This window comes from Plectropomus leopardus, chromosome 7 (assembly GCF_026936395.1).
Source record: "Plectropomus leopardus strain MGB_pleo_1.0 chromosome 7, ASM2693639v1, whole genome shotgun sequence".
Lineage (NCBI taxonomy): Eukaryota > Metazoa > Chordata > Actinopteri > Perciformes > Serranidae > Plectropomus > Plectropomus leopardus.
This window is the reverse complement of record NC_142182.1, coordinates 27,622,671-27,641,282: the sequence shown is the minus strand read 5'-3', so window position 1 is coordinate 27,641,282 and position 18,612 is coordinate 27,622,671. Positions and strand designations below refer to the sequence as shown.

The window sequence follows — 18,612 nt, the reverse complement described above, 5'->3', positions numbered from 1 at the left end:
TTATTCAAGAGACATCTCTGGATCTCAGCTGAACCTTTTCCTTCTGCTCCTAAGTCAGAAGCCATCTGACAATAAATGGATTTAAAATGACCTGAATTTGTCACGTCCAATCACGGTTACAACGATGGCTGAAAAAAAGGGCCGCAGAACCTTTAACGGGTACATAGCTTTTATCGGCATGTACGTGACATGACGTTAAGGTAAGAAATGGATTCCTGATCCCGGCTCTTTTATGTACAGTAAAGTGTAATTGAGCGATTGTCACTGGTCCTCAGTCTTCATTAAGAGAGAGAACGAACTCAAGTAATCAATCAATCACCATGAAACCCGAGGCAAATTGAGTTACACACTGGGTTCCTGAAGATGAAACACTGAAACGCAAATCCATATCTGCAAGCACTTGAGTGGGAGAGTGGATGAGTAATCATGGTAAATTGGAAACAAGCCTTGTGAACAACCAGTGGCAGGAGGCGCATAAAGAATGCAATCACTCTGTATCACTTACCTATAGCTGTAAAATTCCCCTACCCTAAAGATTACAACCAAAGTCCCAATTCTTAATCAGATTTTTTCTGTCAAAAAACATGTACATTTTCGAATGATTTTTAAAAGGAAGAAAGAAATTTTTTTTTTAGAGAGGCACAAATGCTCCTTTAATCTCCCAGCCTCTGAGTTGGAGGAAATGCATGTTTGATTGACAAGCTTGTGCTTGTAACTGTCACCTGTTGCTTGTAAACCACGGAGTCGTGTTAGCAGCAGCATTTAGAGCTTAAACAACAGCACCTGCCACTTGCTGCTGAGCATCGTGGAGCATTTAGCAGCTTAAGTGCTAGATATCTCACAGAGAGAAGCTGAGCTCCCAAATATCTATCAATTTTACAGGTTTGCCAGCTAATTAGCTAGGCAGCTGTGGCACAGTGAAGTGCGAGTATGGCTCTGTTTACACTTGATATTAACATGCATTTTGAGTGATCAGATCATACATGCACACAGCTCTAAGTACTGGTGTGAATGTGCCCAATGGTCCTCAATGTATCATGAGACTAGATTGCTCAGACCACATTCAGAGGTGGTCTGGGCTGCATATGGCCACATTCTTTCATCAGTGTGTACAGTGATGTGTCCTGGGTTACAGTGAAGGACTGCCTACTCAGCTGATATTCTCTGCACAGGCAGAAATAACTATTCAATCGTGCACCAGCGGCATCATTTTAAAGTGTGATACAACAAACTGAAGCCACAACAATAACAGAGGAAGTAGCCCCTCTCACATTATTTGTAGAACAATAGCTTTTATCATCACACAGAAGATTCAGAGTCCCACAGGCTCAATTGAACAGACTGAGGAACTTATTTGTTCCCCACTCTATTAAATCAGATTATAGCTTCCAAGTAGCCTCAGTGTACATGGGTCGAACAAGGAATCTAACAGGAATGATTAATTACCTCCACTCTTCGCAATGTCTCATGTAATTTCTAGTGTTTATAGTATGTTTAAATTGTTTGGTTAAATGTTTTTTTCGTGTTTTTGTATTCATTTGAAACAGTTGACATCCTGGGACAATGTAAAGATTTTTTTCTCACAATAAAGTAATACCAATAATATTAATAATATTAATAATAATAATAATAATAATAATAATAATAATAATACTAATACTAATAATAATAATAATAATAATAATAATAATAATAATCAATAATAATAATAATAATAATAATTAGGACTTATACAGTACTTTTCGAAGTACTCAAAGATGCTTTACATGAAATACAAAAAGAAAGCAAAGAAAAACAAATACAAATAAAATAACATGTCAAATCAAATCAAATCAAATCAGAGTAACATCATCAAGAGAAAAGTAACAACAACAGCAAAATGAATTCTCGTGGATGGACGCACAAAACACACTGCCTGATTTCAATTTGGACTGAAGAGACCAAAATGTTCTCATTCCAATTCGTCACATGGTGCCACTTTGTCGGTGACCTTCCGCGTGACATTTTAGGTATCCCTCTGTATCAGTTATTTACGCAGTGGGATGCCATTACCATGATGTCAACCACTGCACGCGGTGGGGTGACTCGGCATGTCGCTTTGTTTACACAACATCAGCACAGGGCTTAGGATTAGGCAACAAAGTCACACACAGTAAAACTCACATCCACACTGGAAAGGAAAACCGGACTTCCACATAAAAGTCAGTTGTTTGTTGAACCCATCCACCTCCCCTCCCGCTTGCCCTACAAGCGCACTCGCACTCCTTATATTATGTCGTCACCGGCAGAGTTACGGTCTGATGATGTCCTTCCTCGTTTCATGTGCACGCGACCAGTTCTGTCCGGCTGCTATTAAACTGTTGATTGTTGTTTGGTGGCTCATTCAGCAAGTCAAGATGCAACACTAGATCAAGTGTCCATGATTCTGAATAAGAAGGCGACATTAGCTAGAAGCAAATGCAAGCTATGGTTCTAAGTGTCTGAGTTTTCGTGTGTTGAAGCAGGATGCTGACTGGCTGTTGGTCAGTGTCACTGGCTATGCCTACATTCACATCTATATTCCCCTTTAATTTCGATTATGACAATGTTCTGAATTTGATGCGGATCATATAATCAGCATATTCACTTGAGATCAAATATCGATATATATATATATATATATCAGGCTTTAGCAGCACTATTTGGGCATGTAAACAGCCAATTTGGAATATGCGTCTCAATTGGGTTTTTTTTAACGGTAGTTTGCAGCACACAGCCTCGTATTTGTTTACGGTTGGCTCTGTGTTGTCATGGATACACTGTACAAAAACCAACTCGCCAACAGTTTGCAAGGCAGTGTGGTAGAGATGCATGCAGCACAAAATATCACATTTTGGGTTGGAAGGAGAAATACACCTGCTTTGAAACTTAAAGACTGGGATATGTGCAAATATCACAGCACCGATGTTTTCAAGAGGGTGACGTAAGGAAAGAGGGAGTCCAACAGGTCTGCCACTAGAGGGAAACTTAAAAAAAAAATGATGCAAGAGACACAAACTGACAAGCGGCTCCAGCTGTTGCACCTCTTCATATTTTATTCTATTTTTAAGTATGCAGAGCTGCATGTAAACAGCTTAGTAGGGATACTGTCTTTTTTTGGAATAAGGGCTATAACCAAAATATTTTGTGCATGTAAACATACTCACTGTCAGTTAGTACAAAGACTGTTGCGACTTTCCACAAATAGAGTTTAAAGTATCAACATGCAAAGAATTTACCCAAAGACAAAAAAAATGGCATTCTGACAGGTATTCTCAGATAGATGGTTTTATCACGAAACCTAAAAAAATAAAATAAAATAATTAACTTTTGGATGCAGACTCTTTTTTTCCAAAGGAGAGGAAAGGGCATGTAATTAACAGAGCAGGTCTATATGCTGCAGCAGAAAAATACATGCAATTTATTTTCAATTGGCCTTTAAGGCAAAGTAGCTGTCCAGTGGCCGCTGCAGTTCACTGCACTGCAGCAGCTACAGCCACAAACTATCCCTGGGAGATGTGTCATTTAGGTAGAAGCAGCAGGTTGCGCTCGGCTAAACGACAGCTCTGGCCATTAGCAGGGCCTAATTAAGACACACTAATTACGGGTGATGGAGTGAGTACTTTGTAAGGCCGTCTCTAAATAAATAATTAATACATAATCACTGTGCTTAAACAAGCCGCTTGAGCTTCAACAGTCACAGGCCCCCAGGCCTTGTGGGTATATCGTGGAGCAAAAGAGGGAGGGAGAGCTGCAGTGATGCATCATGGGAGCTGTCAAAGGGGTGAAAAAATTAATATGGTTTAAAATATTCACTACCTGTGACGGAGCGTCGAGTGGGTGGTGCTCAGGGGAGATTTCGACTATGATAAGGTTGTGATGTTTTTTTCCTTCTACCATTGTGTAATACACGCTGTGGCCCTCGCTGTTTCAAATTACGCAACGGCAAAGCATCAACAACTGCTGCCAACTTTTCTGTCCTGTGTAATTTAACCTGGACCAGCCTGTTTGTCATGCATATCTTTATTTACTTGTATTGTAATATACCTGTTCATATTCATCTGTCTGTCTGTATGTCTCATTATTTGCTATTCATCTTCCTGCTTGTTTGACTCTGGCTGTTTGTTTCTTTATCTATCTGTTGTTTTGTCCGTCTTTCAGTCTGCTGCTTTTTTTTTTGTCTGTCTAGTCTGTGTTTTTGTCTAAAACCCTGACAAGCTTCCTGGAGCTCGACATCAATGTAAATGAGGTCTGAGGGAACAAATTGTTTGTCTGGCCTCGATTCGGCTCTTTGTCCTAGTCAATATGCCAGCGTGACCTCGGGGCTCCACACTCCTTCTCTCACTGCCTTCAAAGTTTCTGTCATGAACTCCGTCGCCATATTCTTCCTCATTGCTATTTTTCCTGTTCCATTTTTACATCTCATAATAAATCACCTCCTTTTTTCGTCCCCTTTTTCCTCACATCTTATCTCCTCTCATCTGCTATTACCCAATAATTAAGTACCCTCTACTTTCCTAACTTCTCAGCTGTCTTTCTCCACATATGTCCTCTTCAAAATTCGCTTCCTTCGTGTTTTCTTCATGTAAATGTAAAGTTAGAGAAAAGGTTGTAAAAACTCATTAAACAGTGAATTGAATATGGAAGCTCTGATGAAAAGGCGCCGTTTTCCCTCGCATAAACAGAACGCTTCCCTCTTTAGGTCACATTTCTTTATGAGAGTATCAATTCAGAGGAAGAAGTGTGCTGGTAAATGATCACGACTTGAGAAAATTAGTTTTTTTACCTACCAATAAAACAACAATTTACTGTGTAGGTGTAATACACCGGGGGTCCTTGATGGTGCTCTTGAACATAACCCTCTAGGAGTGTGTAGGAGTCAAAAATATAAACTGCATCATTAACACCAAACATAAAAAAATCTTTTATCTATTTCTCCTTGTCCTTTAAGATGTTAAAAGAATAGCCTTTATGTGATCCAGAGCCACTAATGATTAAAAGTGCTTGTGAGGATTTTGAGACTACAGATGAATTGAAAGATGAAAGGGAGAGGTGTCCATCCACAGCATCTGATCAAATGCTCTTCTCCCTTAAGCAGCCTGCAGCGTCCTTTGAGAAGCCAGCAAGAGGCCAGCCAAGGACAGCAGAGATGCCCATTAGTTACAGAACTGACAGCATAGTGACAGAAAATTTTAACTGGTGGCAAAGCACCCTAACAAGCTTAGAGGGGCCTGAAAGGAGAAGATAATGAGCTGAAAATAAAAGAAATACAAACGTTACCTCCCCATTCATATCATAGGAACAGCTCAGCAATTCAGTCAATAGAAATGAATCTGAGGCCAAAACAGAAGAGGATGTTCACAGATGTTATGTCTGATTATTTCATAAAGAGGCTAACAGCTGGGAGAAAATCTTTACAGTCCTAGGCCATGTTTCCTAAAAGCTTCTTAAAGCTCAGACGCCCTTGTTATGAATCCTCTGACATGTGCAGGGTGTTTTCTAGAAGCATGATAACCAAAGACACTCTTCAGATTACAAGTTCCTCCTGCACACTTCTCTTTTAGATGGAGCAAGAATTTATTAAAAGCGTTTATGTTTTTGTTAATTTCATTCAATCATTCAGCCTACACCTCTATCGAGTGATGTTTTCTGCATATAAAGTAGTGTTTTATGCAACATGAGTGGAGATCTTTACACAGTAAATAAGTTAGTAGGCTAAGAAAGAGAAAATATGAATTACTAATGATGAAAATCATTTCTTCAACCTGCTTTTCAAGGACTTATTTGAAAAATCGTGGATATGTGCATTAATTATACATGATTATATTTGTAAATTTTCATTGCAATTCTCTTCTTCACTGGTTATGTAAAAGCGCCAGGAGCAATGACATCCAGAACAACTTTAACAATGATGACTACACTTTGATGGACAGAGGTGCAAGCTACTGGATTTTGCCAACACCAATTTGAAGCTCAATTTGTGCTTTAGTGCAACGTCTGGCAGCTAATTTGTTTAAAGAACATCAGGTTCACTTTCTTACACCTCCACCAAGTAACATGTATTATATGAAACACTGCAAGCTGGAGGTGCTGATTGTTAGGCTACATTTACACGATGTACTCAATAATTCTAAGCTCTCTATTGCCTTTTTTCCCTTGCTTGCCCTTTCCCTTACAAACATTTTGTGTATCTTTTGTATCTATCATGGTTTATGTAAAGTTACTATGTTACTAGTTACCAAACCTCTTAAATCTATATATTAGAAAATAAGGCCTGGGGTAAAACATTGGGTCGACTTTGCTTTTGTGCACTTAGTGACTGTCAGAGCAAAAATGTTTACCTGAAACAGACAACATCATCGATAATCACAGCTATATTACTACAGTGACTGCAACACCAACATGGGTTCATTTTACCACACCAGAGAAATTCATTTACAGGTATATGATCAATCAAACAAAATAATGACCTCACTCTTTATTCGGCATTGGAGCACTCAGGTTAAAAAAAAAAAAATCAGAGGTTTTACCAAACAGCTTTAGTTTTTACTCCAAAGCATTCCTAATAGGCAGAGCTGCACATTTTTACTCTTCCCAAGACAGGGAAGAAAATGGACGTCCATTTTTCTGAAAAATAAACCTAATATTCCAGCTTTTGCCCATCTCTCAACCCGAGCCATATAAGGAATGATGCTAGCCTGAGGCTACCACATTGACTATGCGGCATGTTCGGGGCACACATTACATGGCTGGCCCTGCGTACATTTATATCCGCGACTGAAGTGTATGTGCCCTGGCGCAGCTGTGTCCTGCATAATTCATGATGTGTCAGAGTCCTCCACTAGCTGGTGTCTGTCTGTCAGCAATGCGTGTCCCCTGTCCCTACCCATCCATTCCCCCTGAATGGTAATGACAAGCCACCGAGCGCACACACACACACACAAAGTCACAAAAAGATGATGAACACAAAGTGAAAACACATTAACACGCATCCACATACTCGTACAATTACAGATAGAAAGATATGTACACACTACTCATATGCACACCGCAGCACGCCGACGTACAGCGATGCAAGATGGGGAGGCAGGTTGACAAACTGTTAGTGTCCTCTCATACCTAAGCGTGTGAGTGTGCTTATAGGTGTGCGTGTGTCTATCCACAGTGCCTTGAAGAGCTCCTGTTCGGTGTCTTATGACAGGCCGTCAGTCTGCCGCTGCAGCAGCCGAAGCGGTGGAGTCCCCAGGGAGGCCTCTAAAAGCTCACAGGGTTCTGGGGGTGGGGAGCCCAGACTTAGTGAAAGCTTTTCCATGTTCATCCACCCAGCTCTGCTTCTCCTCCTCCTTCTGCACCGACTCCACCGGCCTCATCCCGCATCCAAATGCAGAGAAAACTCACTAACCCCTGCCCTCTCACCACCCATCTCTCTCTCCTTGAGTTCCATCGCCGCATCTGTCAGTTTCCTCCCAACATCTCTGTATCTTCCTTTCCACTTCACCTCCTCTCACCCCTCCCTACTGGTCGTTACTTCTCTTCCTCTCCCTCCACAAATTTTGCATCTGTCAGTCTCCCTGTACGTCTCCATCTCTTCTCCCCAAACCTTCCCTCTCATCCCCCTCCTCCTCACCAGCAGAGCAGCATATCCAACAGTACATTAACCTCCATACATCTCTGTGAGCTTCTCCAGTAGACACTTCCCTCAGTGGGAGCTCCTGTCATACTGTGAGGAGACAATAAGACGGACTCCCCCTTTCACACTGAATGACTGGTGAAGTCTCTAAACGGTGCCAGAGGCTTTAGCCCTGTAGCATGGGGCCCTGATGGTGGTCCTGGAGTATAAAACCTCACCAAAAAAAAAAAAGAGGATGGTAGCTGTCACAGAGCTGACTCGGACAAGTTGGGAGGGAATCAGAGTGGGAGGGAGGAGAGGGATACACATGCACACTGAAGCAGCAGCTGCTGTGACAAACATCTTGTCGCCTGAGGCATGAGGAGTGTGCGAGAGATTCGGCGTGTGTGTGAGCGCTTGTTTGTGTTCGCGTCCCCCAAATCCTGGAATTCTAATCAGCGTCAATAATGAGCGCAGAGGAGCCTAGAAACAGGCTGATCCCTGAGCCACCAATCTTTCATCCCCTGAATTTTCTCATGATGTGATTAAAAAATAGACAACAGCATTTGGAGAAAATTGCTTGCAATCAGTTGTTTTTTTGGTCACATTAAATGGTGAAAAATAACTTGAAAGGGTTGGTTCACCAAAATCACAGAAAAACATATTTTCTCAATTACATCTTGCAGTATGTACTCATGCAGATGACAGTTTGTGAGTTTCTAGATGTTTGCCTCCACCTTAATTTGATGGAACTTTTTGCTTTTTGATGCTCATTAATTTGCATTGGAAATTACACTTTTAAAGAAATGGTTCAAAATAATGGGAAATGCGATGGCTCTTGCAGAGCCTGAGATGTGTAAATGGACGCCCCTGACATATTTGTGTTAATTATGATGCTGTAGTCAACTGGGAGTTTGCTAGCTAGATTGGTAGCACAGAGACAGCTAGCTCAGCTCTGTATGAAGGTTACAAAATTGTTCTACTAGCACCTCTATGTCTCAATAATTAACACGTTATTTGCATGTTATACTTTCGGAGTGAAGTGTAAAAAGTGACTTTTTGAAGTGAGTCTTCATTAGTCCTGCACAAAGGCTCCTTAAACCTAAATTTGTCATTTTTACAATTTTAGATATAATGTGTTAATGTAGCTATCTTCATAATTGCTGGTTGGTATGTCAATTTTTACCTTGGAAGAAGCCAGGCTAACTTTTTCCCCCTGCTTTCAGCCTCTATGCTAAGCTAAGCCTGCCATAGCTGCATATTTGTGGCATTATCAAATTCACTTCATTTTAATTTTATACTCTTGCAATGCACTGGCGGGTAGTGTTTTCGAGGATTACATTTCAGTTGTACAATCTCGCATTATAGAGCACTCATCACAATAACAGACAAAGACACACATGTATGTGGGTAGTACAAGGTTAAATGGATTTTTTTTCAATGCTGTGCGCACAATAGACTAATTTCAATTCAGCTGCCTTAAACTGGGGTGAAGGCAGAAATCTCAAAGATGGATTTCTCAAAACCTGGACAAATAAACCAAAAGTTTTTGAATGGCTAGATACCATTTCCACTTTCATATTTCAAGTTTTGGTAATCTCAAATTGCAATATTAAATATGGATACATAAAATAAAAAAATAATAAGTTCTAAACTCTTCTGACAGGAAAGGTGACGCCTGATGAACAGACTGGCAATCAGTGCCCACAAAAAACTGGGGATAAACTGGTCAGGAAATCTCTTTATGTATGTCTTCCTTTTTTAATCTGGGACACAACGTTCACCGAGTACTGGTGAAGGAGCCAAATGTGACTAAAAAATCTCTCATTGAAACACTGAAACTTTTACTTTGTTCACTCATCTTTGTGTGTTTTCAAAAAAAAGAACACTGGTGTGCAGTCATGTTGTTCTTGTTCTGGTTTTTGAAGTAGAGACTTTAATAAATGCCTTTTAAATCCTATGCTTTAACAAAGCAGTGTGCTTTAACTTTTCAGGGAATTCATTCCCTTTGTTGTGGACAGAGATATCCAGCATTTACGAAGAAAAACCTTTCTCAAACCTAACCTTGATGATTGATCTGATGAAAATAGTATTGTGAAAAAAGCTTACTCTACAACAAAGACATATTTCCTACAAAACTTACTCATTTGTAAGAGCTTTTGTGATACCGAGTGATGAGTAGCATCACCTTGGACACAGCTGGCGTACATTTTGTGAGGTTTAGCCTTTGAAGGACTATTCAGTGACTGTGTTTTTGAGACGCAGGATGCTCACAAAAGAGAGTGAAAAGTGAGAGAGGGAGACAAAGAGCGAGAGGCGGGGATCTAAAACACTACAGAAGGTAATGAAATGTGTGATTGCCTGGACCGTGCCATTACTGAGGGACGAGGTCCTTAGAACCCTCTCTGCTGCAAAATGGGGAGGATAAGTCATTATGGTTAGGTGCGTTAACACATTCTCGGTATCTTCACACACACAACCGCACACACACTGCCCCTTCCGCATCATCTCCTGGCTGCACCATGAGGAAATTCATTTACTTTAAGACGGGCAGTAAAAAGGATGCCTCGTAAAAAAAAGAAAAAAAAAAGTCCTTTATGTGCAATCAATACCCGAACCAATGAGCAAGCAGAGAGGCTCAGTTTGCTTCACTCAAACACAAAAAAAGCACACACGCTGACTGAGAAAACTGTCATGACTTGACTTTCTATTAGCTCGGCCGCTTGTCTTCTCAAGGACACTCCGAGAAGGGTTTGAAACGGGTTACGAGAAAGGTGTTGCAGCTATAGATTAGACATACAGTGCAGCTACCTCCGGATTACAGTCGCTCTTAGTTACCTTAAATCACCAGCACCGCAGGGGAAAACACACTCAATAGGATCCAAAGCCTAGAGTCTTATCGCAGCGTCGTGTTTGACATATTTCCATGCATGAGAGCAAGCGGTGATATGGTCTTTGCTATAAACACACGCTGACTTAATACTTGGTTAAGCTATCGCGCCCTATCGGATATTGTGCATCAGGAGTTTGTGCAGTCGTAATTTGGATGTGGCGTGGAGCCGATGAGGAGGAATGCCACCCTGATTAATACGGGCTGTGATATGGGGTAATTCCCATACTGCTGCAACTGCAGTTCAAATCCTTCATCGGGCCATTGGAAGAGGTACAAGCTCATTATTCACCATGGAGCGCAGACCCACACAGTCACCGATGGACACACACAAACACACACATACAGAGTGAATATATAGCAGAGTGTGAGCACTGGAAACATCTCAGCATTTACAGATCAGCTGTTTTGCTGAGGTCAGAGCAAAGACAGCTCCACAAAGTTAAGAATTATCACTTCCTTTTTAAACCAAAGCCCAGATATGCCAAGATAACTCAAGCAACAACTTTGATCTTAAGTACCTTTCTGCATTAATCTCCCCTCCCCTTTCATTTTCCTGTTAGATCTTAAGAAAATAAATCACCCCCTCACTCTACGTCACCTCTTCTTCCTGTTTGTCGTCCCTTCGCGAGCATTCAGTCAAGTCTTTCTTGAGCTATTTTTGATGAGATGAACGTAGGAGTGGAACTGAAATGAACTCTTACCTGTCTCGCATCTCTTTCCAGTAAATCCTTGCTGGCAAACACAGTTGTTAGGTGAGACGCAGGTTCCCCCGTTCTGGCACAATCCGTCACACATAGCTAGAGGAAGACCAGAGGAGAGGAGCCATTACTCACAAAGATTAACGAGCATTAACTATGTAATTAGACCAGCAGCAGCATATGTATTTGCATACAGAATATGAGCTAATTTGGTGATGTGATTCATTATGGGGCTCTAACGATATTATTTCACGTGATTAATGCATCCCACCAAGGTTAATTCAAAAATGTTCATTATCCATGTGTGGACTGTTAGTTAATGTGTCCCCAAAACACAGAGAAGTCATTGAAGTTGACAGAATGCAATGGAAATAAATGAAATGTATACATAAATTGCAGCCTACTCCCCCAGAATAAAGAATAAACATTGAAAACAAAAGCAGTTCCCACCAATAAAGGGAGTAACACGCTCACATTTGGTTAAAGGGACACTGCAACAATTTAACATAGACTTCCATAGAGCTGGGGGATTCATACAAACAGATTTATAAAAAAAAAAAAAAAAGAATGAGCAAAATTGAAGCAAAACAGGATAAGATATTCTGACTTTTGGTGACTAGTTTGGGTCAAGTCTTTGTCTTTATCGCTAGAAAACTAAAAAATTTTAAGGCTTGCTGATGGGGAAAAAGAAGCAACCTGATAACACAATTGTCTATATAAAATTATGAGCCAGAGAACAATATAAAACTGTTTCACAGGATGTGTAGTCATAGGCTAAACAAGTGTATGGCAGCTGACATACTGTGGAACCAGGCTTTAAATAAATAGATAAATAAATAAAAATAAAAAACTGATTTCATTCCAAATGCCTTAAAATGGTTCATTTGTGCACAACGAAAGGTAAATAAATACACATACATAAATAATATGGCACATTTTTGAGCGTTTGCGTGTGTGTGTGTGTGTGTGTGTGTGTGTGTGTGTTTGTGGAAACCTAATGTGGTATTACATAGCTAAACTCATGAACATCAATATCAACATCCACCGTTTTTGACAGTGTGTGACAGTGTGTTACAGTATGAAAGCATTGTGATGTCCATAACTATATGTCTTTTTCCGCTAACAAATGACTTCTAACATTTTAATGAGGACTGAAGTAAGCCTGCATGGCGGGGCTTTAGAATGTTGAAACAACAATAAATCTGCCTGTTTCGTGCCAAATTTGCCATGATTTGCCTTTTGTTTCACTATGTTTTGAACATACCTTGGTTACCTTTTAGAAAACTGCATTTAATTCAATGCATTTATTTTCTGTGAAGTTTCGACAGATAACTAAGGATAAAAAGATCTCTGCTCTCTGTTCATTGTGCTGAAATATATGCCAGAACAGGTCAGATGAAAGCCGTTTTTACTGCTCTCTTTAATATAAGTGTCATATTACATGCAACATTAGGCATTGCGAACATGAGAGACAGCAATATGTCTATTAAAAACAGTTCTCAATAGCATAGTAGGTCCTTGACATCATGTCACATTCCCATACTTGGCTTTTGCTGAAATTAAACTAATCTTCACGTGTAAAATAAGTGCACTTTCCATATCAATACATTTCTAATGAGGGGATTGATTTACCAGCTAAGGTCAAATTAATTTTCTAGTAAGAGCATAAATTACAAATAAAACAACACACACAGAGAGGCATTCAGTAAACCTTGGTCGCAAAATGGTTTTCAGTATAGCACAATGCTTTTTAAATGGCACTGATATTGAGTAGGGAACCTCTAAACATCAGCTACAATGCAAGTACAAGATGATTGACTTTGGAACTTGACATATTAAAATGTCTGTTTTTTTAAAAAACAGAATACTAGAGTAAGTACTAGATTTATATTCATGATGCTCAACCATAGACTGTATGTAAAAATGGGTGAAATGGCAGCTCCCCAAGCTTGAAGCCAGATCATCCCAATCACCCCCTGGTGGCTGGCTGCAGTATCACAGTGGATGGGACATGGGCCAAACTAGAAACTCAAAATACCAGCAAATACATTTTCCCAATTTTTTACTATTAGCTATAGAAACAGTCAATTTCAAGTTTTATTGCTGTTTATGTGATAATTTAAGAACTACTTTTTGGCAAAATGTACCTTATTTATGATAAGTTTTGCAGGATTTCTGATTCAAAATGCTCAAAGCTGTTATTTTGGAAGGCAACCTTTCCTGTTGCGGATTTTATTTATAGAGTCCAGGACAGAATACAAAGTTTATTGTTTGCAATGTTATTTAAAAAGATAGCTCATGTCTAACAAATGGAACTATTTTAGGTATCTTGTGGGTCCACTTGGGCTGGGTACTTGTATGTGCTTGACACGATAAACAACATAACTGACATGGTGGTGCTTACCTTTGCAGACTGTCCCGTTGCCAGTGTAGCCGGGCTTACAGGAGCAGCTGTGGCCTCCGACCATGTTAAAGCACAAGGCGTTCTCATCGCAGTTGTGGAGCCCGCTGAGGCATTCGTCATGCTCTAAAGAAAGAAGATTAAAAAAAAAAAACAACAACACAGATGTCACTGCAAAGGAGCTCTTTAGTCTCATGTACATTGGGAAAATGTAGCAGTGAAGCTTGTTTCCACTGTTGTTACATCCATAGTTCAAAATCTCATTACATTCACATCTGCACAGAACTACTTTCAAGAAAATGACATTTGATTAAAGAAAAATGAATGTTTATTTTCCTTGTAAAAATGAGAAATGATAGCACCCAGCTGGTAATTTGTTTTACTTTCCATTAAGAAAAAGCGATTTGTGACTCAGTCTTGGATTAAATGACTTGATAGTTAGACAGCTGTGAGTCTGGTAATAAGACATCAGTGATAAACAGCCGACTGCAGGACGAGCCATTTCTCTATCTCCCATCGTGATCTGTCATAAAAAATTGTTTCAGATGTTTTGCTGTAATTTGTTGTTTTTTTGGCACAATATGAGATATGGAGCCGTCTCAATGATGAATCCGAGTTTTATAGCCGCTGAAGATAAGCTCCTCCATTTGCACACATATGTACACATTAATGAGATGTTGTATTTTGCATTTATGAGTCACTGGCCTTTAGTTGGAGTGCTGTAAAATGGCACAATTGGCCGTTAAGCACCAAGAGAAATATTTTCTGTGAGTTTCACATAAGCATTAAGAAAATGTCCCCTCAGGACCATGACTCCCAAGCTCTCATCACTGCTGCTGCTGTGGAGTTTGTGATATGGTTTGTTATGAATATCCCAGTGACAAGCTTGACTAATGGCTACAGCCCATGACAACATAGTGAATCCAACTGGCAAACAACTCTCTTCCCCTCTCTCTGGAGAGGAGACTGACGTGGCAAAATAACTTGTAAAAAAGGCCTGGAGACTACCAGAAATTTACTATACAAACAGCATTGCTAGATGGGAAATATTAAACTAAAGTGCCAAAGGCTTAAAATTGTAATCATGAACGTATTTGCAGGAAAATGATCGTACACGAGTCATAACCACAAGAACAAATGGGCACAAATGTGAAACACATTTAATTTAATTTTTTATAGCAAGCTGACATTCCTATGATTCAAAGGGTCCATTAGTCCTAGGTCTGTAATGGCCTGTTCATATTCTGTGTGAAAAAAGCAATGGCCTCAGATAAGCTATAATAAAAATAAATAACTGGACTTAGTGGTGCATTTAAAATAATTTGAACTGAACAGAGCATACCTTAGTGAAAAAGTTCAAGCTCAAAAACAACAAACGTGCATGTATATATAGCTTACACCAAGCATGAGCAAAGGTGTGAACTGAATCACATGACTTGGACTTGAGTCAGAGTTGAGCCCAAAATTGGATGACTTTAGACTCGCCTTGACAAAATCAAAAAAGACTTGCAACTCGACTTGGACTTAAACATCATTGACTTGGGACTTTGCTTGGACTTGAGCCTTGTAACTTAAAAATTCTTGAAAGCTTCACCCCAAACCCAAAGACCTAAACGTTATTAAAAAGTGTGCCACAAATAAGTGAATTTCCTTTCATTACCTGAATCAACTTACGTCAACACTATTCATTTCACAGCAAGTTGATACTTAATTCCCTAGATCGACTTGGTTTGAACCAATTCAATAGCATCCAATCAAGCTGCAGGACAGAACCATGAAGACCTGCTGTTACATTACTGAGCGCCAGCTGAAAAAATGATACAAAAGATAGTTTCCATTGCGTACAAAAAGTATGCATTAGTCAAAAAAACAATGAATTGCAGTAAGCAAAACATATAGGTCAAAAATCACCAATCCAAGAACTCTTTACAAGATTTTGAAAAACATTTATGATATTTGTAAATTTACTAGTAGGCAATTATTTGTTTTCAAAATGGCATTGCATTTGGTGAAGAATGTATTAAGAATTTTTTGGGATTCAGGACTTGACTTGGGATTTGACTCCAGACTTGCTTGTCTTGAACTGGGACTTCATCTTGGACTTGGATGCAAAGACTTGAGACTTACTCGTGTTTTGTAAAACAATGACTTCCCAACACTGCAAAATGGCCAAATTATTGTACATTATGGCACTTTTTGGCATAATTGCTCGCACATCATACAGATGTCAAATTTATTGTACAAATACAATAAATATAGGACATCTGTCAATGTATGCGACTTCAACAATCCGAATATAAATACTGAAATGAACGAAAATATACTATAAAGTCAGGGGGGAGAAAAGCAGAAAACAAGTTCAAACTGCTGTAAGGTGAGGAAAAGTATGATAATGAACAGTATAATCAACGTTAAGTGACAAAGAAACATTGGTTACTGAAAAGAAAAAAAAATCATTAAAATAGAATTATTGTGATGTTAAACATTTGAAAAAACGATTTAAATGCGTTAATGGCAACATAAATACAGATACTATCTACTGTAAGCCTCTACAGGCACATTAAGGGGTTATAATAAAGAATGAGGGATTATAAAGTAATCAAAAGTGGTGTGCAATACATGATATGTTTCTCCACAGAGTAATGTGTGTCTCTAACACACAAACTGAACTGAGATTGTTTAGTGTCTTAATTTTGTTACTATTATATTCTGCAGGGTGGATAATGCATCCAAGATAATGAAAAGTAGAGCACTGGGGCTACAGGTTACTAATGGTGGATAAAACTTAATTTTTAAAGTGGTCTTCTTGTCATAATAGAGCCCGCACCTTTATAAGACAGAAATATAATTGCTGATAAGGACTCTCACGCTTAATTGTCGTATCTTTTACAGAAAAGAATTGAATTTATTAAGAGGCCTCTTAAAAAAAATTGAATGCTGTAGCCAATTTGACGCTGCAGAGGAGAAATTTTCTTTTTTTATGATCAGATCAGACCCCTGTGTTTCTGCCTCAAATTTTATTATCAGGAAGCCGTGAGTTGGGATAAATGCGATTTGATTTCTGCAGAGGCTGCTGGATCTGAACGTTTTACTGATTTGAAATAACATGTTTAGCTTCCATAAAGGTGAATGATGTCAGTGTTTTACAGCCTGTATTACACCAGACACTACTCTAACTCTTTCTAAATAACTCCTCAATTTTCTGTTACAATCAGCTGGAACGACTCCAGTGCTGTGTGTCGAACTTACCAACAAACCTTTTGCACTAATGTTTACCCTCCTTAAACTGAGTCCACCTCAATGTGCTGACTTATTGAACACGTCTGGCCTTATTCTCTGGAGCCCTCATGTTTGTTTACATGGTGAGAACATCTCCTATGTTTTTTTTATATTTAATCCCTGCTGTTACCAAGATACTCTAACTGCAAAAGCAAGTGAAAATCTCATCTGATGCTTAAGCTAAAGTTAAAGAATTGCACATCACTTAAGCCCTCGCTCCTGCTGTATGAACAGGCACTTTAATGCACGCCCTTCGTCTGCCCCTGAACACAAAGGCAGATCTTTATCCCTCTGAGACACACAAAAGACTATTGTGTTTTGGAGATTCACATAAATATTGCTTTCTGATAAGTACTTGCTTACCGAGCACCACTTCAGCAGTAGTGCACAAAACTTTATGGACTTGTTTTAACCTTCTGAAATCTTCTCTTCCTTGTTAAACAGCTGCATCCCGTCAGGACCCAAAAGGATGCAAAACAAAAAAAAAACCAAATCATGAAAAGTCTTTTAGCAAGAGAGCTCTCTCTCTCTCTCCAGCTACAACTTGGAAAACATTTAGTAATTTAGCCCGACAACTTTTTTCATTTCAAATTATCGTGTGTTTACAGTGCAGGGAGAACTTTCAAAGGCTGCTGAAAGGACACGCAGTCGACTAAATCTCTTAGAAAAGGTTAAGACTCTTGCAAAACACAAACACAAAGACTTCACTGCTAATCTGAGGGCAACAGTTTGGACTGCTTCTCGTTATTTTAGTGAAGTTTTAGGCCAAGCAGCTCCTGGCAGGAGACGGGAATACATTCATTTCTCTCAGCTGCTTCCTCGTGCACATTTCGTTGAGACATTAAACATACCTCAGGAGCCTTCCTCAACTGCAGAGATACAATAATTTTGTGCATAGTACCTATAGCATTTCCCCCCAACTTGAGACTTTTTTTAATGCGCACAATTGTGAAAGACAGTGAGGTAAGAGGACTAAAAGATGGCACCTGAAGAGTGAGAGGATCAGAAATGTGAACGCTTGTTGCAGGAGACCTGAGCCGAATCATCCATTTCCCTGCCATCATCCAATCCATTATATCTCCTGAACACACCGTGGGCTCATCCAAATTGAAAGTGACATTGTGATGAGCCCCTCCATCGAGGGTGTGATGTATGTGTGCGCGTGTGTGAGATGGATTGAAGGGCACTTAGGAGGGCTCACTGCTCTGCTCTTGTTGCTGCATCTCACACATACACACACACTCACCTGCTGTTGGGCAGAATTAAAGTCTGCTCATAGGCATATAAAAACAGTAATAGGAGCACGGGGGAGAGGAAAGAGAATAAGGTGGAGTTTTTTTTCACAAGGTCACATCTGCCAGAGGGAACAGCCAGCCATCAGTCTGAGAAGACAGGGCAGCAGAGCCACCAGGTGCTCTGTGTGCGTGTGTGTACTCACCATGACCCCTGAGTTTACTATTGGTTACTTGTAATTTTGGTTATTAGGGAACTTAGGCACATTACACTACTGCAGTCTAAATTTAATCACCAACTAAATCCCCTAAATGTGTGTGTGTGTTTTTGTGTGTATGTTTGTGTGTAGGTATTTCCTACCTGCCTGCTGCTGCTCAGGCTGCAGACAGATAAACAATCAATTATGTACAGCCTGTCACCAGGGATCGCCCTCTCTCTCAAGCTGGCCGTTTCTCCTCCTGCCCGACTCCCTCCACCTTCT

General features: G+C 39.7%; 1 protein-coding gene across 2 annotated transcripts in view; it reads right to left on the bottom strand.

Moving 5' to 3' along the window:
• Positions 1-18,612, bottom strand: part of nell2a (neural EGFL like 2a) — a 106,527-nt gene that overhangs the window by 20,875 nt on the left and 67,040 nt on the right. For both annotated transcript variants that reach the window (XM_088080355.1, XM_042496264.2), the window contains exons 14-15: positions 13,623-13,745; positions 11,222-11,317 (exon numbers count right to left, since the gene is read on the bottom strand). In XM_088080355.1, coding sequence (XP_087936481.1) covers positions 11,222-11,317; positions 13,623-13,745 — 219 coding nt within the window. The remainder of the gene's footprint in view (positions 1-11,221; positions 11,318-13,622; positions 13,746-18,612) is intronic.